General features: G+C 42.2%; 1 protein-coding gene across 4 annotated transcripts in view; it reads right to left on the reverse strand.

Moving 5' to 3' along the window:
- The window catches only part of agrn (agrin), a 361141-nt gene that overhangs the window by 102064 nt on the left and 238995 nt on the right, over positions 1–20082 (reverse strand). For all 4 annotated transcript variants that reach the window (XM_051661300.1, XM_051661303.1, XM_051661302.1 and 1 more), the window contains 2 exons: positions 19583–19807; positions 16447–16653 (listed from right to left, as the gene is read on the reverse strand). In XM_051661300.1, the coding sequence (XP_051517260.1) occupies positions 16447–16653; positions 19583–19807 (432 nt within the window). The remainder of the gene's footprint in view (positions 1–16446; positions 16654–19582; positions 19808–20082) is intronic.

Below are 20082 nucleotides of genomic sequence, written 5' to 3' on the forward strand. Positions count from 1 at the left end.
AGTGGGAAAAGCACATACACTACAAACTATACCCATTTATACACACCATTGTAAAATATCGACTGTCCCTCGCGTTCACTTACTGTATATGCGCCCGTCCACTGGGCGAATCCCAGAGTTTTACTTAAGAGGAAAACCTTACTATTGCAGCACAATTCTGCTGCAGATCGTGATAGAAAGTTAAGGAAACAAAAACAGCAACAACTCTGGAATATCTGGAAATAAAGCAAAGTAACAGAGAACAAAATAGTAAAGTCTTCCTCGAATGCCATGTTTGTTATTTACACAAGCGTTGGTATGGAGAAAGCTGCTTACTGACCGAGACGCATGTATACAGGAGTAAAGAGTAAGCCGCTTATACAGGGCATGTAAACGGGAACGCCGCTTCCTTGTAATAAGCGCTTTCTAATGTCCATGTAAACGTAGTCAATGTTTAGTTCTTAGCTATCTTTTGTTTTTATAAAGACCCCATGAAATGGCTTGACGAGTGAAATTTTCTTTCCTGTGTTGATGCATTTCCTATTGAAACAGGAAGTTTGAGCTGGTCATATTGAGCAAATAAGCTTTAGTTATGTCACAGCCATATTATTTGTTATTATTATAACCATTTATTAATGCAAAATGCATAAATGTAGTTGGTTGCAGGTGATGTCATCTTTAAAAATAGAATAAGAAGAACAAGGGAAAGAAAACAGCTCTTTTACGTTCACTGTTTTACATCTCTAGGGGATGGGGGGAAAAAATCTAGATTTAATAAGTTAAGGAAGAAAGAGAGCGAGAAAGTTCTCGGAGAAATAATGTTACAAGAAGCTATGATTACAGACTTTGTAAAAACTCCAGCAACAGCCAAGGCTGGCTTTGGTTATTGAGAGGGCTTGCATATTCTCTCAGTAAAAAATGAGCCCTTTTCTGAGAGTGGCAGAGCCTCTTTGAAATAGTGGGCTGCCATCCCTAAGGCTTGTGCTGCAGTGCCAGTCTTCAAGGACTCCAGCTGTAAGCTGGATGACAGCCATGTGCCTCTTTGGGACTGCCACTGGGATGAGATGCACACAGAATGGGCATATTTGAAGTTTTTTTTTTTTTTTTTTTTTTTTTGGCAGTTCACGTACGTAAAAGAGAGGAAAGCTGCAAAAGATGGGCTGTGTAAGTAAAAAGAAAGCGACATTGAAAAGTGCCAGAGTGCATTAATTAGGAGCCCACGCTCCTGTGTGTGTGGAAAAGCGGCCCTGATAATGAGAAGGTGTGAGGAAATAGCAGGGCTTGGAAGAGCTGAGTAATTGCTATTATCAGGCACTGTAGGGCAAGAGTGTCGCAGAGGAGAATCTCTGCAAAACGCAGACCCTTGCCGCCACACGAGAACCTATATACTCATTCCTTGCACCAGGGTCAGAATTTAATTACAACTCAGGTCAAAAATTCTACTGAAAATGACAAAAATACCCCAGATATTTAAAGTATGGGGGCATAGTGAATTTTGCATCTCTTATCTAACATATGATATGCTTCATACTATTCTATGCCTATCTAGTTATGGGTTTAGTGACTGTACCTTCATGTTCCTCATGTGTTGCATCTCTCCCCTGGCCAGCGACATGATGCACCGCATAGCTGACCTGCAGATGCGGTTATTTTAATGACAGAAGACCGTAGCGGAGACAGTGAGCATCAATATAGATGGATACCAGCATCTTTCGCTAAAGCGCATATACTGTATGTATATATATATATATATATATATTTACATTTACATTACATTTATGCATTTGGCAGACACTTATGCAAAGCAACTTACAGTGCCCTTATTACAGGGACAATCCCCCTGGAGCAACCTGGAGTTAAGTGCCTTGCTCAAGGACACAGTGGTGGTGGCTGTGGGGATTGAACCAACTACCTTCTGCTTACCAGTTCAGTGCTTTAGTCCACTACGCCAACACCACTCCTTATTTATATATATCTGGTCAAAAGTTTTGAAACACTTATTCTTTATTATAATTTTTTTTTTTTTTTTTTTTCACATTTTAGAATAATAGTAAAGTCTTCAAAACTATGGAATAACATAAATGGAACTATGGGAATTATGTTGTGACTAAATATAATCCAAAATAAATCAAAACTGTGTTATATTTTAGCATCTTCAAAGTAGTCACCCTTTGCCTAGAATTTGCAGACATGTACTCTTGACATTTTCTCAACCAACTTCTTGAGGTATCACCCTGAGATGCTTTTTAAACAGTATTGAATGAGTTCCCATCTATGTTGGGTACTTACTGGCTGCTTTTCTTTATTATTTGGTCCAAGTCATCAATTTCAAAAACTTTTTTTAAATTTTTTTTTATTACATTTTAGTTTTATAATGAAATAAATTAATATGGTGGCACAATTATATTTTTGTCTACAAAACTAATTTCAAACATTTAAGCATACGCCTTCAAATCAAAAGATTTTTAAGATCATGAGAAACATTTCAGTCAAGTGTTTCAAAACTTTTGACCAGTAGTGTGTATATATATATATATATATATATATATACTGTAAATACATATATATTATAAATGGTAGAAGATCCCCCATACCCCACTACTTTGGTTGTCTCTGGGCCCCCAATGTCCTCATCCTTGGCCAGTTATTAAGATACTATTAAGATATTAAGATTTTTTTTGGACTGTTTAGGATGTATTTATTATTATTTTTCTTATTTTACAAAGCACTATTGCTGCCAACTTGGAAATTTATAAAAATGACCCAATTTGTTTTTGCTTTTTTTTACACATTGTCAGTAATCAGTATGGCTATGCAATTATATAAGTTATTATTGTCCGGCCCTTTAGTGGGATGGAAATGTCGAGACAAGACATCTTGAAACTTTAACAGAATACCCCTGCTCTACACTAACTAACACATATTACATTTATGAAATGAACTAAGTCATTGACACTTCTACTGATGACCCCTTAAAATAGGTGCAAGACACCTCTGTATTGAGGTGTTATTTAATATCCACACTGTGGCCCCTCCCCCTGCTTGACATGCACTGCCATCATATTACATTTGTTCTTGTACCGTTTAATTACTATTACCACTTAAACATGGTGTTATGCATTATTAACACCAGCAGCGTACAAGGCTTCTTCCTCTGTGATGGCAGGCCATCATCAACATCCTAACACCTCACTCACCCGAGGGACACACCCACTCACAATCTCTCCACCGATACAGTATATGTTATTTAAAGAGCAAGACTCTCGGGGGCCTGGGTAGCTCAGCAAGTAAAGACGCTGACTACCACACCTGGAATCACAAGTTTGAATCCAGGGTGTGCTGAGTGACTCCAGTCAGGCTTCCTAAGCAACCAATTGGCCCGGTTGCTAGGGTGGGTAGAGTCACATTGGGTTAACCTCTTCGTGGTCGCTATAATGTGGTTCTCACTCTCGGTGGGGCACGTGGTGAGTTGTGTGTGGTAATGCGCTCATCAAGCCACGTGATGGTCTCAGACATGGAGGCAACTGAGATTCGTCCTCCACCACCCAGATTGAGGCGAGTCACTATGCCACCACGAGGACCTAGAGCGCATTTTGAATCAGGCATGCCAAATTGGGGAGAAAAGGGGAGAAAATCCCAAAAAACAAAGAGCAAGACTCTCACGCTAATCAAGATTTCAGTTTTAACTCGGTTTACAGGGCTGTCAGATCGCAGACAATCAGCCAACACACACTCCAGGGGGCCTGTAAGCCCCTTAGGTGGAATATCGTCAGCTACAGCGCATCTGCTTGAAAGACTAGTTAGTTTAGCACAGTCTGTAAAACTGTAAACGCACAGAATTATTCCAGAGAACTGCTGTAGTCACGCTCATACATATGGAGATCCATCGCTCGTGTCAGGATTACAGGGCATGTGTGAATAGTGATAGGAAGGAGCGTCTTCTGCATATATCCATTCCATCTTGCCAATAACAGAAGAGTTTGTGAGTTTCGGCAAGCTGCGCATGTAACACGTTCTCTTTCTCTCTCTCTCTCTCTCTCTCTGCATATCATAGGCAGTGTTTGGAATGGAATACTAGCTTACTGCTTACTGAAATCTGTGCATTATAAACTGTATACTGCCAACTATTTTTTTTTTTTTTTTTAAATAAGTAAAACAGTTGCTTTTATTCCACGATAAACCGATCAAACAGTTGTATGCTATTTATTATCACATGACCTCATAACATTGCATGTTTAATCCAATAAGTGGCATCCAGTTACCACCTGGGAAATGAAAAAAAGCTATTTTCAAATTGAAATTTAATTTTGTGTAAAAATGTCTGAAAACGTGGCAGTCCGATCAAGAAAGATATGTTATGTTAAATATTGTGGCCGATATTTCTCCCAGTCAGTGTCATAAATGGGGGCTCAGGGCAAAACTGCTACCAAAAATGGATAAAAATGGCCACAAAATTCTAAATGTTTTGTTTGTGTTATCTGATAATTATTTAAATATATTATCATACAAATTATAAATTGATGGTGATTTAAATTTTATAGGCAACAACCTAATTACTCAGATTAAAAAATGTATTTTACATAATTTATTAAAAGTATTTCACATGAAAGGATGACGCTGTGATTTTTGTCTGGTTAGAAAAAAAAAGCCCTCATAAAAGATACAAAAATGCCCCTAAAAATCAATTCCATGGGGCAAATATTGCCCCTTAATATAAAAGTGTATTTCTGACACTGCTTCCGACTTATCCATCACACCGAAAATGGAAGGTAAAGGCAGCACAAAAGTAGCATGTCATCAGGTATTCTATGAAAATATGCATACTGTGCAATGTATACATACTATATATTCCTGCAATTGTAAGAATAATGTGGTAGTATGCTATTACGTACATAGTCAGAGACAGATGTAGCAGTGATTCCCCCATCACATCTCGCTCACTTCACTCTTTTTCATTCCCTACCTTCCCCTTCAGCTTGACATTTATTAGCATGTAGGAGCAGGTGTGAGGAAAAAGGGAGTGAAGAAAATATTAGCATGACACAAGCAGAAATCCCCCAAAAGGCAGTGTTTGGTTTCTGTAGGAGAGACTTATCACCAAACAATGGCTTCAAAGGTGTCGAAACTTTCTTTTTACCCACACATTGAAAATTTAACCAAGGAACTAATTCTGGCACCCTCCCTGAACCACGAGGGAGTAAGCCGATGAGGTAAGACACCGTGAAACTGGACAAGCGGAAAGCAAGACAAGCAGCAACGAGAAAACAAGAGAGAAAAAAAAAAAAAAGAAAAGGAAGGGTGAAAAAAAACAACAAAATACAAATACAACATTGCTGGATGTTGTATACATTAAAGGAATAGTTCATCCAAAAAAAATTTAATTCTTTGATCATTTACTTACTCTTATGTTGTTAAAAATCTTTATCACTTACAGTCTTTTGTAAATTACAAAAGGAGATGTTTAGCCAACTGCTAAAGCTGCTCTTGACTTTTCCATTCAATGAAAATGAATGGTGAGTATAACTGTCAGGCAACAATTTCAATCAATAACTACATAAATTTCTCTCTTTTCTTTACACAAAGCTATTTTATGGCTATAGAAGACATGTATAGTGTACAAATCTTATTGACTACTTTCATAGTGCTTTGTTGAGTCAGATAACCCCTGGTCACCATATACTTTCATTGTATCGAGAGAGCAGCTCAGACATTCTGTCATACTTCTCCATTGGAGTTCCACAGAAGAAAGAAAATCATATGAGTTTGGAACGACATGAGGGTGAGCAAATGTTGACATAGTTTTCATTTTTATGTGAGCTATTCCTTCAAAAGCAGAGCAGAGAGCGAGAGGGATCCATGGATCCATTGAGCAGATGGTCTTCACATAGACACAAACATTAAGAGAAGCACTGCATATTGCACTCTGAACATAGAAGAAAGGAAAGCAGAGGAGGATGAAGCAATGGGGGAAAACAAAGGGGAAGGCAGGCATGCATTACAGAAGCTTGCTCTACAAAGAGGCTCCTAACACAAACACACATAAGAGAGGCTGCTGGTGAGGGCCTTCCAAAGTACAACAGTGACCCATATTCAACCCTTCCTCACACAGCAAGGTGCAAACGTTCATGCTAATTATAATCACGCTACCCTGGTTCTTCAATCTACCCGTCTAATTGGATTCATTACACATTATCTCTGTGGGCCCTCGAAAGTTCAATGGGTGCTTAACTTGTTTTTTTTTTTATTTTATTTTTTATATAAATTACAAAGTTTGTGCTGTTATTCAGCAAGAGATGCTAATCAAATAAATATGCAAATGATAAATATTAATCAGAAAGTCTTGTCACCTGGGGCACCCGATTCCCAGGCACCTCTTTTCACGCAGCTTTTGCTCAATTACATTGCCAGTAAGTCTGAGCCCATTGTTAGTCTTTATGAGTTACTTCTACAGGAACAGAGAGGCAGACAGCAAGCTGGTGCATTCTGAGGTGCTGCTCACTCTACGCTCGGCATTAACCTGACTACAATGACAGCTCTGAATTTAGGTCAGCTTCATTTGCAGGATCCATCTTGTGGTGCCTAGAGAAACAGACTGCTTTCTTTCCTTATCATTAGTAGTCCATTACAGCAGGCACACCCACTGAGTTAAAGTGCTCTGAAATTACATTGGACAGAGCTGAGCCATGCTAATGCACATAGCTCATCATTTAAGGTCTCATAGATTTCAGTCAGATCATACAGTGTGTTTAATTGAACGCAAATGAAAACGAGGCTGTGAGGGATAGCATTTAAGGAGCTTTATTCATAAAACACGAGCATAACAAATTTTATTGTAAACCAAATTATTCTACTTGTGCTTTATGAATGAGACCTAATATGTGGTACAATTGTGTACCTTGCCAACCTCCGTAAATTTCCAGTGGAAAAAAATATGGGTTGTGAAAATGTATACGTAACCTAATATTACTAATCACAAAAGTACCAAAGCACCATGGTATGTCTCTGTACCATGGCAATAACATGTTGTTGTTTTTTTACTAGTATTCTTTGAAGTACATCAGAGTACCATGTAAATACCATTGCACAAGAACATGGTACGATATATTGAATAAACTGTATTTCCGTCCCTCACAGTCTAGTTTTCATACAGTATATTTTAAATTGAATATGGCATCTACACAGATTCAAGTCTATTCACATATCAGTGAAAATGTCTTGGACAGATGAGTTTTAACAAATAAAGTGGGGTCCAAAGGTCAGAGACCACCGCTTTTATATTATTAGCATAATAATATGAGTAAAAACATGAATTTATCTGAATTTCAGTATTTCTTAGAATTTGGCATACTCTCTTGGTATGGTCTCTTTTGTTTTAATTACAGCATGCACTCGAGCTGGCATGTTTTGTTCAAACCTAATGATTGTACAAAGGAGTTAACATGGTCAATGATGCAAAATTGCTTGCATTTGATTAATGATGTACAAATAGTGCAGAATCTTAAATAAATTTGAACTTTTCTTTGTTGCACATAAAAAATAAAAAAGCCTAACACTTCTTATTTCCAGGTTTAAATTAGATTTTGAATCCCAGATTTTTTTTTTTTTTTTTTTATGAGGAATTTTGGACCCCACTGTATGTGAATTTTAAACAAGAAAAAAAAAATCTGTTTACTCAGAATGAGATAAGATTTTATTCTTTCAGATTCTGAGTGAGGTGCCAGGCTGAACATAAGTAGCATCTCTGACATCTCTGACAAATTTAAAAGCTTTTGGAACACAGTGGCTCAGGCCTTCTCTCTATCTTTCTGTTTGTGATGTAGAAGCCTTTCTGTGCCTGTCCACATAAGACATCAGAGTGCGTAAAGGTCCACAGGTGGCTCTGATCTGTTTTAATCTTTGACTCTGCCATATTACATATTTTTGAAGTCTTTCATGTATCTGTCACTTCCCAAGTCCTTTTGACTCAGGGCCTCTTAGATTCATCCGTTGCATCACAGACATCCAAATAACAGTGTAAAACCCCCACATTGATGTTAATGGAGCCTGAACTCAATATACACCATAACGTTGTAATGTTCCATCAAAAGAATACAGATATACTATTAGATGGGGAAACATAGTCTTGTCTTTTGTATCTTTACCCCTTTTTACTTACAATGTTTTCTTTTTTCCACTTATGAGCTACAGTCTCTTGTTGACCTTTCTTAGTACTGCAGATATCTTTGATTTTGGAACGAATCAGGTCTCTCGCAGAGTGACCCAGCTCTATTTCTCTCCAAAGAAAACACAAATTTACAATCAAGTTTTTAACAAACCGCACAATGATTTTAAGATATTACAGATATTTCAGCTTCATTTTCTGTTATAGCATAATTTTCTGTAAAGCTGCTTTGAAACGATGTGTGTTGTGAAAAGCGCTATACAAATAAAAATGACTATAGTTTACTTCCATGTTCTTTCTTTATCAAACAGCAATGTCAAATGTAAATCAAGTCAATCACTGAAACAACAGCACCACCTTGAGTAAGAAAAAACATGTATAATATGTAAGTGCACACGCCCATTATTGTCAATTAATTGTTGCACAGAAAATCAACGTGATATATTATTTATTTGTATGAAGAGTACTCATTCCACTTGCAATAAATAAAGAAATAGATATCCTGTGATAGCAAACTTATATAGATATGAAATAATCATAAAAATATAATCACTCTTACATACCTAGTGTCTCTAATGACCCTAAACACTTTTGGTACTTAAACCATTATAATAATAATGTTTTTTTTTTTTTTTTTGTGTGTGTGTGTTTTGTTTTTTTGTTTTTTTCAGTTTTGGCATTTTTGATTTTTTTTGTTACAATATTTATAAGAGAGAGATTGAGTAATGCTAAAGAGCTGTGGGCACAATTCCAAAAAAATGGATGCAGTACAAGGGGTGGAATGAGTTTTTTTTGCTCTTTTATTTTTTTGCCACGATTCTCTGATTGGTGGATTTCTGATTCTTTTTTCTGCAGCATCATGGGTAGTGCAGTTTTGAATTCTGCTATTAACACAATAATAAAAAAAAAATAAATAATATGTTGGACTGATGGCTTGAAGAGAAGCATTTAACACTGAGTTACAACCTCGGAGCTCAGAGCTGTCTTTAAAGATTTATAAGTTATTGTTAAAAATCTATTACTCTATGGAGACAATTAATGGGATTTTAATTTCCAGAACCTGACTGTTGAACTTATCTATATTTCCCTATCTGTCACTCACTCGACGTTGTGTCAGTGCACCTATGCCCGCAGAGTGCCGCCACCTGGCGCGGATGCCCAAAGCTCCCATCCAAGGCCTGTAGGTTTATGTCGTCCCTGACGGCCAAAGCCTACAGTGCCGCTGGACAAGCCGCCTCCGCCCTGCATGTCATGGCTCTCCTGCAAGTCCACCAAGCCAAGGTGCTAAAGGAACTGCACGAGGATATTTCCGACCCAGATTTGATGCAGGAGCTGCGCTCGGTGACCGACCTCGCTCTCCGGGTGACGAAGGTCACGGTGCGGACTCTCAGGCGGGCGATGTCCACCTTAGTGGTCCAGGAGCACCACCTTTGGCTCAACCTGGTTGAGATGGGTGAGGCCGACAAGGCACGGTTCCTTGCTGCCCCCATTTCCCAGGTTGGCCTATTCAGCAACACCATCAAGGACTTTGCCCAGCAGTTCTCGACAGTGAAGCAGCAGACGGAGGCTATCCGGCACATCCCGGCCCCGGCGTGGAGCCCACCACAGGAGGCAGATGCCACCCGTTTCACGGCTGGCTGCCAAGAACCCACGGAAGGCTTCGAAGGGCCCCTGAGACAGGTGACCCAGGGACGACGAAACCCACCATGAAGCTGTTAAGCAGACCACTCCATCCCCCGGTGGAGGGCCGGGAGGAAAATCTTTTGTTGCTTTTTCATTTAATTTCACCGCATACCCAAGTGGCTGCGGTACCCAACAGTTCAGCAAAAGAGCGGTTTCCTTGTTCCCTGGGTCACGTACCCAGTGTGCACGGCCGTCATCACGACCACCGTCCACCTTTTCATCCTTGCAGGTTCGGCGCTCCAGCGGCAGTCTCCCCGCCCCTGCGCGCCCAGCTGTGGCACAAATCCGCACCCGATGTGACAGTCTCCACGGGTCACGAGGACAGGCCTCTTCCCAGGCTGTTCCGGGGGTGGTCACAAGGAGCCAGGTAAGTGCTTCGATGTTCCTGAACTCAGCACGGCCACAACATGGCGTGGCACCTCAGGCTCCGCCCCACCGCGAGGCCCCACCTGCCGGTACGTCCGACGTGATTGTCCCCTTGGTCCCCCTCGCCCGGAGCTTGGATGCGTGGTTTGCTCTTTACAATCCATCGCGATGGCTGATCCGGACCGTCCGACTCGGCTACGCGATTCAGTTCGCCAGGCGTCCGCCCAGGTTCAGCGGCATCCACTTCACTTCGGTGAAGGGTGAGAACGCTGCTACCTTGCGCGCAGAGATTGCTACCCTCCTACGGAAGGATGCGATAGAGCCTGTCCCTCCGGCCGAGATGAAGAAGGGGTTTTACAGCCCCTACTTCATTGTACCGAAAAAAGGCGGTGGGTTGCGGCCAACCTTGGACCTGCGAGTACTGAACCGGGCTTTACACAGACTCCCATTCAAGATGCTGATGCAAAAACGCATTCTGGCAAGCGTCAAGACTGGTTCGTGGCGGTAGACCTGAAGGACGCGTACTTCCACGTCTCGATTCTACCTTAACACAGACCCTTCCTACGGTTTTCATTCGAGGGTTGGGCGTATCAGTACAAGGTCCTCCCTTTTGGTCTGTCCTTGTCCCCTCGCATCTTCACGAAGGTCGCAGAGGCAGCTCTTGCCCCGTTAAGGGAAGTGGGCATTCGCATTCTCAACAATCTCGACGATTGGCTAATCCTAGCTCACTCTCGGGACATGTTGTGTGCACACAGGGACCTGGTGCTCTCGCACCTCAGCCGACTAGGTCTTTGGGTCAACTGGGAAAAGAGCAAGCTCCTCCCGGTTCAGAGCATCTCTTTTCTTGGTTTGGAGTTGGACTCAGTCTCATTGACGATGCGCCTCACAAACGAGCGCACACAGTCGGTGCTGACCTGTTTGAAGGCGTTCAAACAGAAAACAGCGGTTCCACTGAAATTCTTTCAGAGGCTCCTGGGTCATATAGCATCCTCAACGGTGGCCACCCTGCTCGGGTTGATGCATATGAGACCGCTTCGGCACTGGCTTCAGACTCGAGTCCCGAGATGGGCATGGCACCGCGGGACACATCGCGTGGCCATCACGCCGATCTGTCACCGCCTCTTCAGCCCTTGGACCGACCTCACATTTCTACGGGCAGGCATTCCCCTAGAGCAGGTTTCCAGGTGCATCATGGTTACGACAGACACCTCCAAAATGAGCTGGGGCACTGTTTTCAACGGGCACGCAGCCGCCGGCTTATGGATGGGCCCGCGGCTGCATTGGCACATCAACTGCCTCGAGTTGCTGGCAATTCTGCTCACCCTGCGGAGGTTCCATCCGTTGATCCAGGGCAAGCACGTGTTAGTTCGGACAGACAACACGGCAACGGTACCGTCAAGGTGGTCTGCGCTCACGCTGTATGTCACAACTTGCCCGCCGTCTCCTCCTCTGGAGTCAGCAGCACCTCAAGTCGCTGCGAGCCACTCACATCCCGGGCGACCTCAACACTGCAGAGGACGCGCTGTCACGGCAGGTTACCCTCAGGGGAGAGTGGAGACTCCACCCTCAGGTGGTCCAGCTGATCTGGAGTCGATTTGAACAGGCACAGGTAGACCTGTTTGCCTCCCAAGAATCCTCCCACTGCCCGCTCTGGTACGCCCTGACCGAGGCACCTCTCGGTACAGACGTGCTGGCACACAGCTGGCCCCCTGGACTTCGCAAATATGCGTTTCCCCCAGTGAGCCTACTTGCACAGACCCTGTGTAAGGTCAGGAAGGATGAGGAGCAGGTCATCCTGGTAGCACCCTACTGGCCCACCCAGATGTGGTTCTTGGACCTCACACTCCTCGTGACAGCCCCCCCCCCCCCCGGCAAATTCCAAAATCACCATCTGGCATCCGCGACCAGACCTCTGGAATCTCCACGTCTGGCCCCTGGATGGGACACGGAAGACTTAAGTCAAGGGCTAGGGCCCCCTGTACGAGGCGCCTGTATGCCTTTAAGTGGCGTCTGTTCCCTAAGTGGTGTTCTTCCCGACGTGAAGACCCCCAGAGATGTGCAGTCGGATCGGTGCTTTCCTTCCTGCAGGAGAGGTTGGAAGGGCGGCTGTCCCCATTCTACCAGGGGTGTAGCGGCCTCCTGGGCCTTGACCAGGGGCGCCTCTCTAACAGACATTTGCAGAGCAGTGGGTTGGGAAACACCCAACGCCTTTGCGAGGTTCTACAATATCCGGGTGGAACCGGTTTCGTCCCGTGTAGTGGCACGCACAAGCAGGTAAGTCTGGGACAGCCGGCCAGGTGTATCGCTTACACATAGCGCCTTTCACCTCTCCTGAGCTGAAGACGCACGCTGTTAACTCCCAATAGTGTTCACAAACTGTGTTCCCTGGTTGATTTCCTCCGAGCCCTGTGGCAGACGAGTTTGCGGAGAAACTCACTGCCGGCTCAGTACATAAGCCCTGTACTTGGGTAGGTGCTCCGCATGTGGTGGTTCTCCGTGGTTAACCCCATGCAACGTATATCTTCCGTTAATTCGTTTCCCTGTTGGCAAACTGTGTCTTCCTTGGGCAGAGGCCCCTCTGCCCCAGTCACCATGCTTGTAGTAACTCCTCCCCCGTAGGGTAGGACCTACCATGGGACTTCCCCACATGGCATTCTTCCGACATAGCTCGGCAAGACCATGTGATGTATTTCCACTTAAATACCCCCCCTCTCTCTGGGTGGGGTGTGGTCTCCACGGTGTCATCCCCTTGGGAGGGACACCCCCCGACTAGACCTGGTGGCCCCAGTCAGTTAATCCCCCTTTTTTTGGGGAGTGGAAAAAAAAGGGGGATAAGAGGCCACGACTGGGCTAGCCCGTCTCTATCTTTTGGGTGGTCGACAGTGAGTGACAGACAGGGAACGTCCTGGTTACTTGCATAACCTCTGTTCCCTGATGGAGGGAACGAGACGTTGTGTCCCTCCTGCCACAATGCTGAACTACCCGCTGAAATGGCCAGGACCTTGTCTCAGCTCCTCAGCACAAAACCTGAATGAGTGGTTGCATACCAGCTCCTTTTATACCTGTATGTCCGGGGGAGTGGTATGCAAATACCACTTGCCAATTTTCATTGGCCTTTTATCAAAGAACAGAGGTGTCTCGGGCTCCCAAGAGTGACCCCTAGTGTCACTACATCGACACAACGTCTCGTTCCCTCCATCAGGTAACGGAGGTTACGCAAATAACCAGGACGTTTTTTCAATCACATTTTTCAAATCAAATCCTCCACCTTTTACTGTCTCTGTAAAAACCTAACGGGAGGAGAGAAAAATTTAACCCAAAAAAAGAGATAAAGAGAGAGAGAGAGGTGTGAAGGGAGGTGAAAAAAGCCACAAAAAAAGACAAAACACAAATTTTCTGCATTTAAACATCAGCTGACTGCAGGTATCCAATATTCTGTATCTCTGTATTGGGGACCACATGAAAGGCAGAATGCTTGGCTCAGGTCTACCACAGAGCCTTTTGATGTTTAATTAATGTTCTACTTCCAGAATATGTAAATGTAAATAAATGTATAAAAAAAAACAAAAAAAAAAAATGCTGTATTTGCCACCAGTGAAAGCCTGAAAGGACTAAAACGTTTACTTTGTCAGAAATAATGAAATAAAGTGGAAGACACGAGCACTGTTCCTCTTCACATGTAAATTTATGCATCTTTAACAGAAGACTAGAAAACAATCCTGATGAGTCATAAAGGCTGAAAGTGAGGAGAGAAGAAACAAGGGAAAAAGGAGAGATACAACTAGCACTATAGTTACCCCATACTGTCTGTGCTGCCAGGGAGTAGGACACACATAGCATTTAGAATAAATGAGAGAGATATTTCTGTACTGCTAAAATGTGTATGAATTGTGAACCCTGCCAAAACAGCCCTGGATACACTTCCCCCGCACATAATTAACACACTGTCCAGACCCCATTTATTTATTTATTAAAACCTTTTTAAATAGCTGCCTTAAGAATTTGAGTTTAACATTTGTGGTTTAAAGTGAAGAGTTAGGGCCAAAATTTAATTAGTGTACACTACATCTTGCACAGATTTAATGTTTTTTCATCAGCAAAGTACACAGCACATTTGTGCTCATTACGGATGCTCCGATCAGGTTTTTTACAGCGATACCAATTACCAATTTTCTTGTCATCTGATTGGCCGATACCAATCCCAATCATTTAAACTTTTATCAGGAGCTCTGTCATAACTGGTTATAGAGTTTGTTGTCTTAAAACATTCATCCAATGTTCCTTACAGTCCCATGATGACATGACAGTGATGCTGAAGTCTGAAGAGCCATTCATCTTTTGCGACATGGGCGATCGTTTTATGAGATTTGAAGTTACTCTAAGGTAAACTGAACGCCCCTTTGAATACTGAGGTTTGTTTGTTTTATGTGCATGCATCAAACGCATCTGAAAGGGCTTGTGGTCAAAAAAGTATACACACCCGGCACACAGAAAACCATATATTATAGCCTTAAATCCCGAAATATACTCTAAACAAGTATGTGAATGCAAATGCTTCTAGCTACGTAAGCTTAATTGTACACATTGCGTTTCGAAATGTGTCAGAACTAGGGATGCCGTGATCATACGGTTTTACTATTAACCGCAATTAAAAATGTCATGGTTAATTTAACCCTAAGGATTTCGAATCCACGGTAAAAAACCGTGAAATGCTTTTTTTACACGTGGCAAAAATATTATATATATAATGTATAAATAGATAATATAAAAGAGTTTTTCGTGTAGTTACTATCAGCCAGTAAACTTGAAAAGTTGCGTCTGAATAGTCCTCATTATGTAAAGCATTGCTTCTGTACAAATTCACTGTATTCAATGATAAATTTCAATTTTAGTCATTGTCTGACTTTAAATCACCTGCTGTAAGCAATGTTCCCATTATTATGCATAGTCCACAGGTTTATTTGTGAGATGCTGTGGACAGTATCTGTATAGAGTCTGTTGCTGATTCTTTATGTTTGGGTGTCTGACAGACAACAGATTGCTTTAATAAACTGATGCAGAAGAAAAAACTGTTGGATGCCATGAACTACATGTTGTGCACCCACAATAATCTTACATTTACGCACTTCTGAAGCACTTTGGTTACACTGAAGCACATCACTAAGCTCGGGATGTGCATAAGCTGTGTTGCGCACTCTTATTACCTCCTATTTATTTTTTTTGTCTATTTATCTTCTTTTTTTATTGTAGGGCTGTCCTAAGTGCTGAGTGAATACTGAGGTTTGCTTATTTAATGACACAGAAATTTGAAGGCAACTCTAAGGTAACCTTAAATACTGAGGTTTGTTACTGCCACAGTATGCATGTTAAGTATGAAACTACACACATTCACACTTTGGCCAAGTATTCATGACTCTGTTTTTGAGTAGAGTATGTTTCTCTCCTTTCTGGCCAAGAGTAGCAGGGCTACTAAGATAGCACCTAACAAGGGGGCTGCATGCATGCATCATGCAAGCAGGTACTGGGCAACAACGTCAGGAATAGAGCATTAGGGTCGGAAGGATTGTTCAAATATTTATCCAAACAAACACAGCACTTGGAAGAAGAAGAGCTCAATAACCTCAATTGCCCTCCAAATAGCACCACATGTACCGGAGCTGCAGGGAGGGCCAATCCAATCATGCAAAGAAACAAGGACATAGATATAGAGGGAGACAGGTAGAGGTAGGAGGAAGACATTAAACCAGCACTTTGAGGGCCACTTGAAGGAGACCTACAGGTCAGAATCCCCAACAAGAAAGGTCAGAGGTTGAACTCTTTCCAGCTCGCAATGAGTGGTGTGTCCAGCAGCAGCCCTGAGCAGACGTCACATGGACAAAGATAGACAGAGAGACACACTGGAACAGAAAAAATCAAGGTTTAAAGACAGCCAAAAAGGACATTAAACGAAAACATGGACAGTGGGGGAAAATTACGAGACATGGACAGGCTGGCGTGGAAGACTGGCATTGGAGGAGTGAAGACAGGAATGAAACATGAAGTCAGAGTTTCATGTGTCATCAGAGCTAATGGCAGAATGAGAGTGCATTGGCAATGAAAGAGAATGAGCACCTTCCACAAGAGTTTCCCACCAAAACACATTCAAATAGACGCAAACAAGCAGAACAAACAAAAGACATACAATTCTAATTAAAGATGTGGAACATCTATACAGTGTGGGAGGCCAATCCAACAATTCCCCACGGTTTCACACTCACCACAGGGCCCTTGCTGTTTGATGGGGATGTTGGTCTTGGTCCGGCACTCTTGAAGTCTCCTCTCACATTCATTGGGGTACGTCTTGCCATCCTTTCCGCAAAGGGGCTTGTACGTGCCATCGCATTGGATAGGGTCGCAGGAACACCGAAAATATCCATTTTCCAGCAAACACTGTGCGTTGAACTTACAGCCACTCGAACAACCCCCTGGAGAATAGAGAAACATGTATACTTACTTCAACAATGTGGCAGTGGACCGCTAACTGGCCTCACGCTAATCAACACTGACTGGAGACATCTCTCTCGCTCTCCCTAGCTCACTCGCTCTCCCTAGCTCACTTGCTCAATCAGACATCGAATACTGACTTACTCAAGGGTTTTGAATTAATTACCGTGCCTGATTATTTAATCAATTATCTTATTCCATTCAGATTGATTTGAGGAATTTTTTTGTGTTAAGCTGTCACAGATGGGCCGTAGCGGTGTGTAATTACAGCAGCCTTTCTTCTGTTTGAGAAAATTAAGAGACCTATTATGTTATTGTACAATCTGAGCTTGATTTAGGTTTGATTGCATTATCTAACCTGTCTTTAAAGATGTGATATACATACTGATGAGAGCGGTCTCTCTGGAGGTGGTTGGAAAGCAGATGGAATCTCATGAATTGTAGTGTAGGGTTTCCTTCCAGCCAACAGTACATTGTAATATAATGGTGATTCTCCAGTTAGAGGAACATTTGTGTCCATAGGATAATTTGAAAGAAAAACAATGCTTAAAGTATGTAACTTTTTCTATGTTAAAATACTTTCTCCTATCCCAGCTTAATAAGCCCTTTATTAGCGACATCTGTACTCCTACTTTTCATGTGATTATCTAATCAGCCAATCGTGTGGGTGTAGTGCAATGCATAAAATCATGCATATACGGGTCAGGAGCTTCAGTTAATGTTCACATCAACCATCAGAATGGGGAAAAAATTTGATCTCAGTGATTTCGACTGTGGAGTGATTGTTGGTGCCAGACGGGCTGGTTTGAATATTTCGGTAACTGCTGATCTCCTGGGATTTTCACGCACAACAGTCTCTAGAGTTTACTCAGAATAGTGCCAAAAACAAAAAACATCCAGTGAGCGGCAGTTCTGCAGACAAAAATGACTTGTTGATGAGAGAGGTCAATGGAGAATGGCCAGGGCTGCGTTTCCCAAAAGCACCGTAAGCCTAAGTAGATCGTAGAAACCACTGGCGCCAATGGTCTCTATGATCAACTTAAGCTTGCAATGCTTTTGAGAAACGCAGCCCAGACTGGTTAGAGCTGACAGAAAGGCTACGGTAACTCAGATAACCAATCTGTACAATTGTAGTGAGCAGAATAGCATCTCAGAATGCATAACACGTCAAACCTTGAGGCGGATGGGCTACAACAATAGAAGACCACGTCTGGCATGTTATTAGGACCATAGTGTTCTTAATAAAGTGCTCAGTGAGTGTAAGTAAGCCATTCATGGGTTAATTTTTTTTTTTTTTTAACTGTAAGCACTGTCTTTCTGTGGCACTATGAAAATTGCTGTGTTTGTTTTGAGTGACATGCTTAGACCCAACAATGTTACTCAACCAATGCCGTGAGTTGGCGGGACTACCACATTGTTTGACCAATGGCAGATGGGAAGTCTATTCAAAAAGCTGTTTTGAAAGCATAGTTTATATTTGCAATTCTGTTTGATGGCGCTAGTGGTGCAAAAATTACATACATCTGCTTTAAAAAATATTTTAATAATTAAAATTTAACTGGTAGCTACTTAACTTGCTTTGTTTACCAAGTTCAACTTTTTTCTCTAAAAGTAAATAATTTCATCACACATCATACCTTCACACACAATAACAAAAATCCACATCATGGTACCAAAATCGACTTGAAGGTCGATCAAGGTCATTTATTCCAGGACACCTTTTAACATAGATAAAATATAGTCACATTATCAAAATTGTCCCTAATTGAAAAATCCCCCATAAATAAGCAGTAACAAATTAGATTGACTCAAGTTTCACTAACCTTATAAATGTGGATGATGCAATAGAAAAATGTGCTGAATATTTTTTGTCAACACATTATATCACGGCATCCACTCTTTCTCCCCCGTTACATTCAATTCACAAGCTGACAACTGAGCTAATATATTTTGCTGTGATGCTGCAGATTCAGTAGCGGTGAAGCAGCTCTCCTACACACTGTAGCTGTGCAGGAAACACTGCTTCAGATTTTATTTTAGTGGATAATGTGACTAAAAATACAAACATACACACAGAGGGGAATCCATCAACTGGAGCTGTGATACTCAGAATGAGTGAGGATTTTGATTCACATACTGACTGGGTCGATCCTAAACACAAGCTAGAAGCAAATCAGGAAGCCTTGTGTCTTAGGGGACATTCCCACTGAACATATATTTGCATCCATCTGTGCTGTTTTACCTTTTTTGCTTTTTTGCAAACATGGACTAGACAGAAGTGTTTGCTCCTCATCTCACTGTTTGTTCAGTGTCTTGTGCAGGAGCGACATATTTTTTATATGCGGTGTCTAGTTAAAAAGAACTTGAACTTTTAAAAGCACGTCTCGAGACACCTGCATTCTGCTCCATTTGTTGCCCTGCAGGATTCTAGCTTTTTTTAGCTCAAGAACACATTTGGTCTGAACGGCATCTTACAGTGTAAGACATTCATCTGAGACAACTGGTAGTGCTTCTTGAGTTACATCAAGACACACACACACACAATTGGTTTATGCCAAAACAACAGTGGCCCACAAATAACACCACAATTGCTCAAGGCACATGCACAATTCACACAAACACACACTAAGCCACCGTACACGCCTTGCCACAGGGCTTGAGAGTAAGGCAGCGATGATCTTTTCATCACCCGTGAAGATACACCCCTGCCACAATACACCTGCCATAGCCCGACAGGCAAATTGGATTTGTGGAGATTGGTATCATGTAGGCATGACAGTACTGCTAACCTGACTTAATTTGTCCAGAGCTTCCTCGCTGCAGCCATGACAAAATAAATCAAATGCGGCCGTAGGGCTCCTTTATCAGATGCGAGCATGAGCTCCTGGGAGTTGATGCTGAGATACTAACCTTCCTCTTTGCAGCTGCCAGTGGAGACCTTCTTGAGCTCCAGGTTGTTCTGCAGGGCTGTCCGCAGCATCTGGCACTCACTCTTGTAGGTGCGCCCGTCGCTGGCACAGATGGGTTTTCTGTCTGGTGGACAGGACTCTGGTGGGGTGAAGGTCATCTCCTTGTAAGTTTTTGGATCCACGCGACAGGCCAAGTTCAAGTTGTTTTCTTTGTCACTGCAAGGATCTGGGACAAGATATGAAACGAGTGAGACTGATAGAAAATGACATCAGATTTAATAAATCGAAAAACTGAGATGTTTAAAGTATGTCATGGTTCTTGTAAGATAGCATTGTCTTTTGTTGATATAACGCTTATAATTTAATCTGCTGCGTTATGTTTTAAAATTTGAGGCCTTTTTGGCACATTTATTAACAGAATAGTTAGAGATGGGTATCGTAAGAAATATAACAATTCTAATTACGAGTCCACTAAAGGACTCTGGATCTTTAACAATTCTC

Source organism: Myxocyprinus asiaticus, chromosome 29 (assembly GCF_019703515.2).
Source record: "Myxocyprinus asiaticus isolate MX2 ecotype Aquarium Trade chromosome 29, UBuf_Myxa_2, whole genome shotgun sequence".
In the NCBI taxonomy this organism is placed as follows: domain Eukaryota; kingdom Metazoa; phylum Chordata; class Actinopteri; order Cypriniformes; family Catostomidae; genus Myxocyprinus; species Myxocyprinus asiaticus.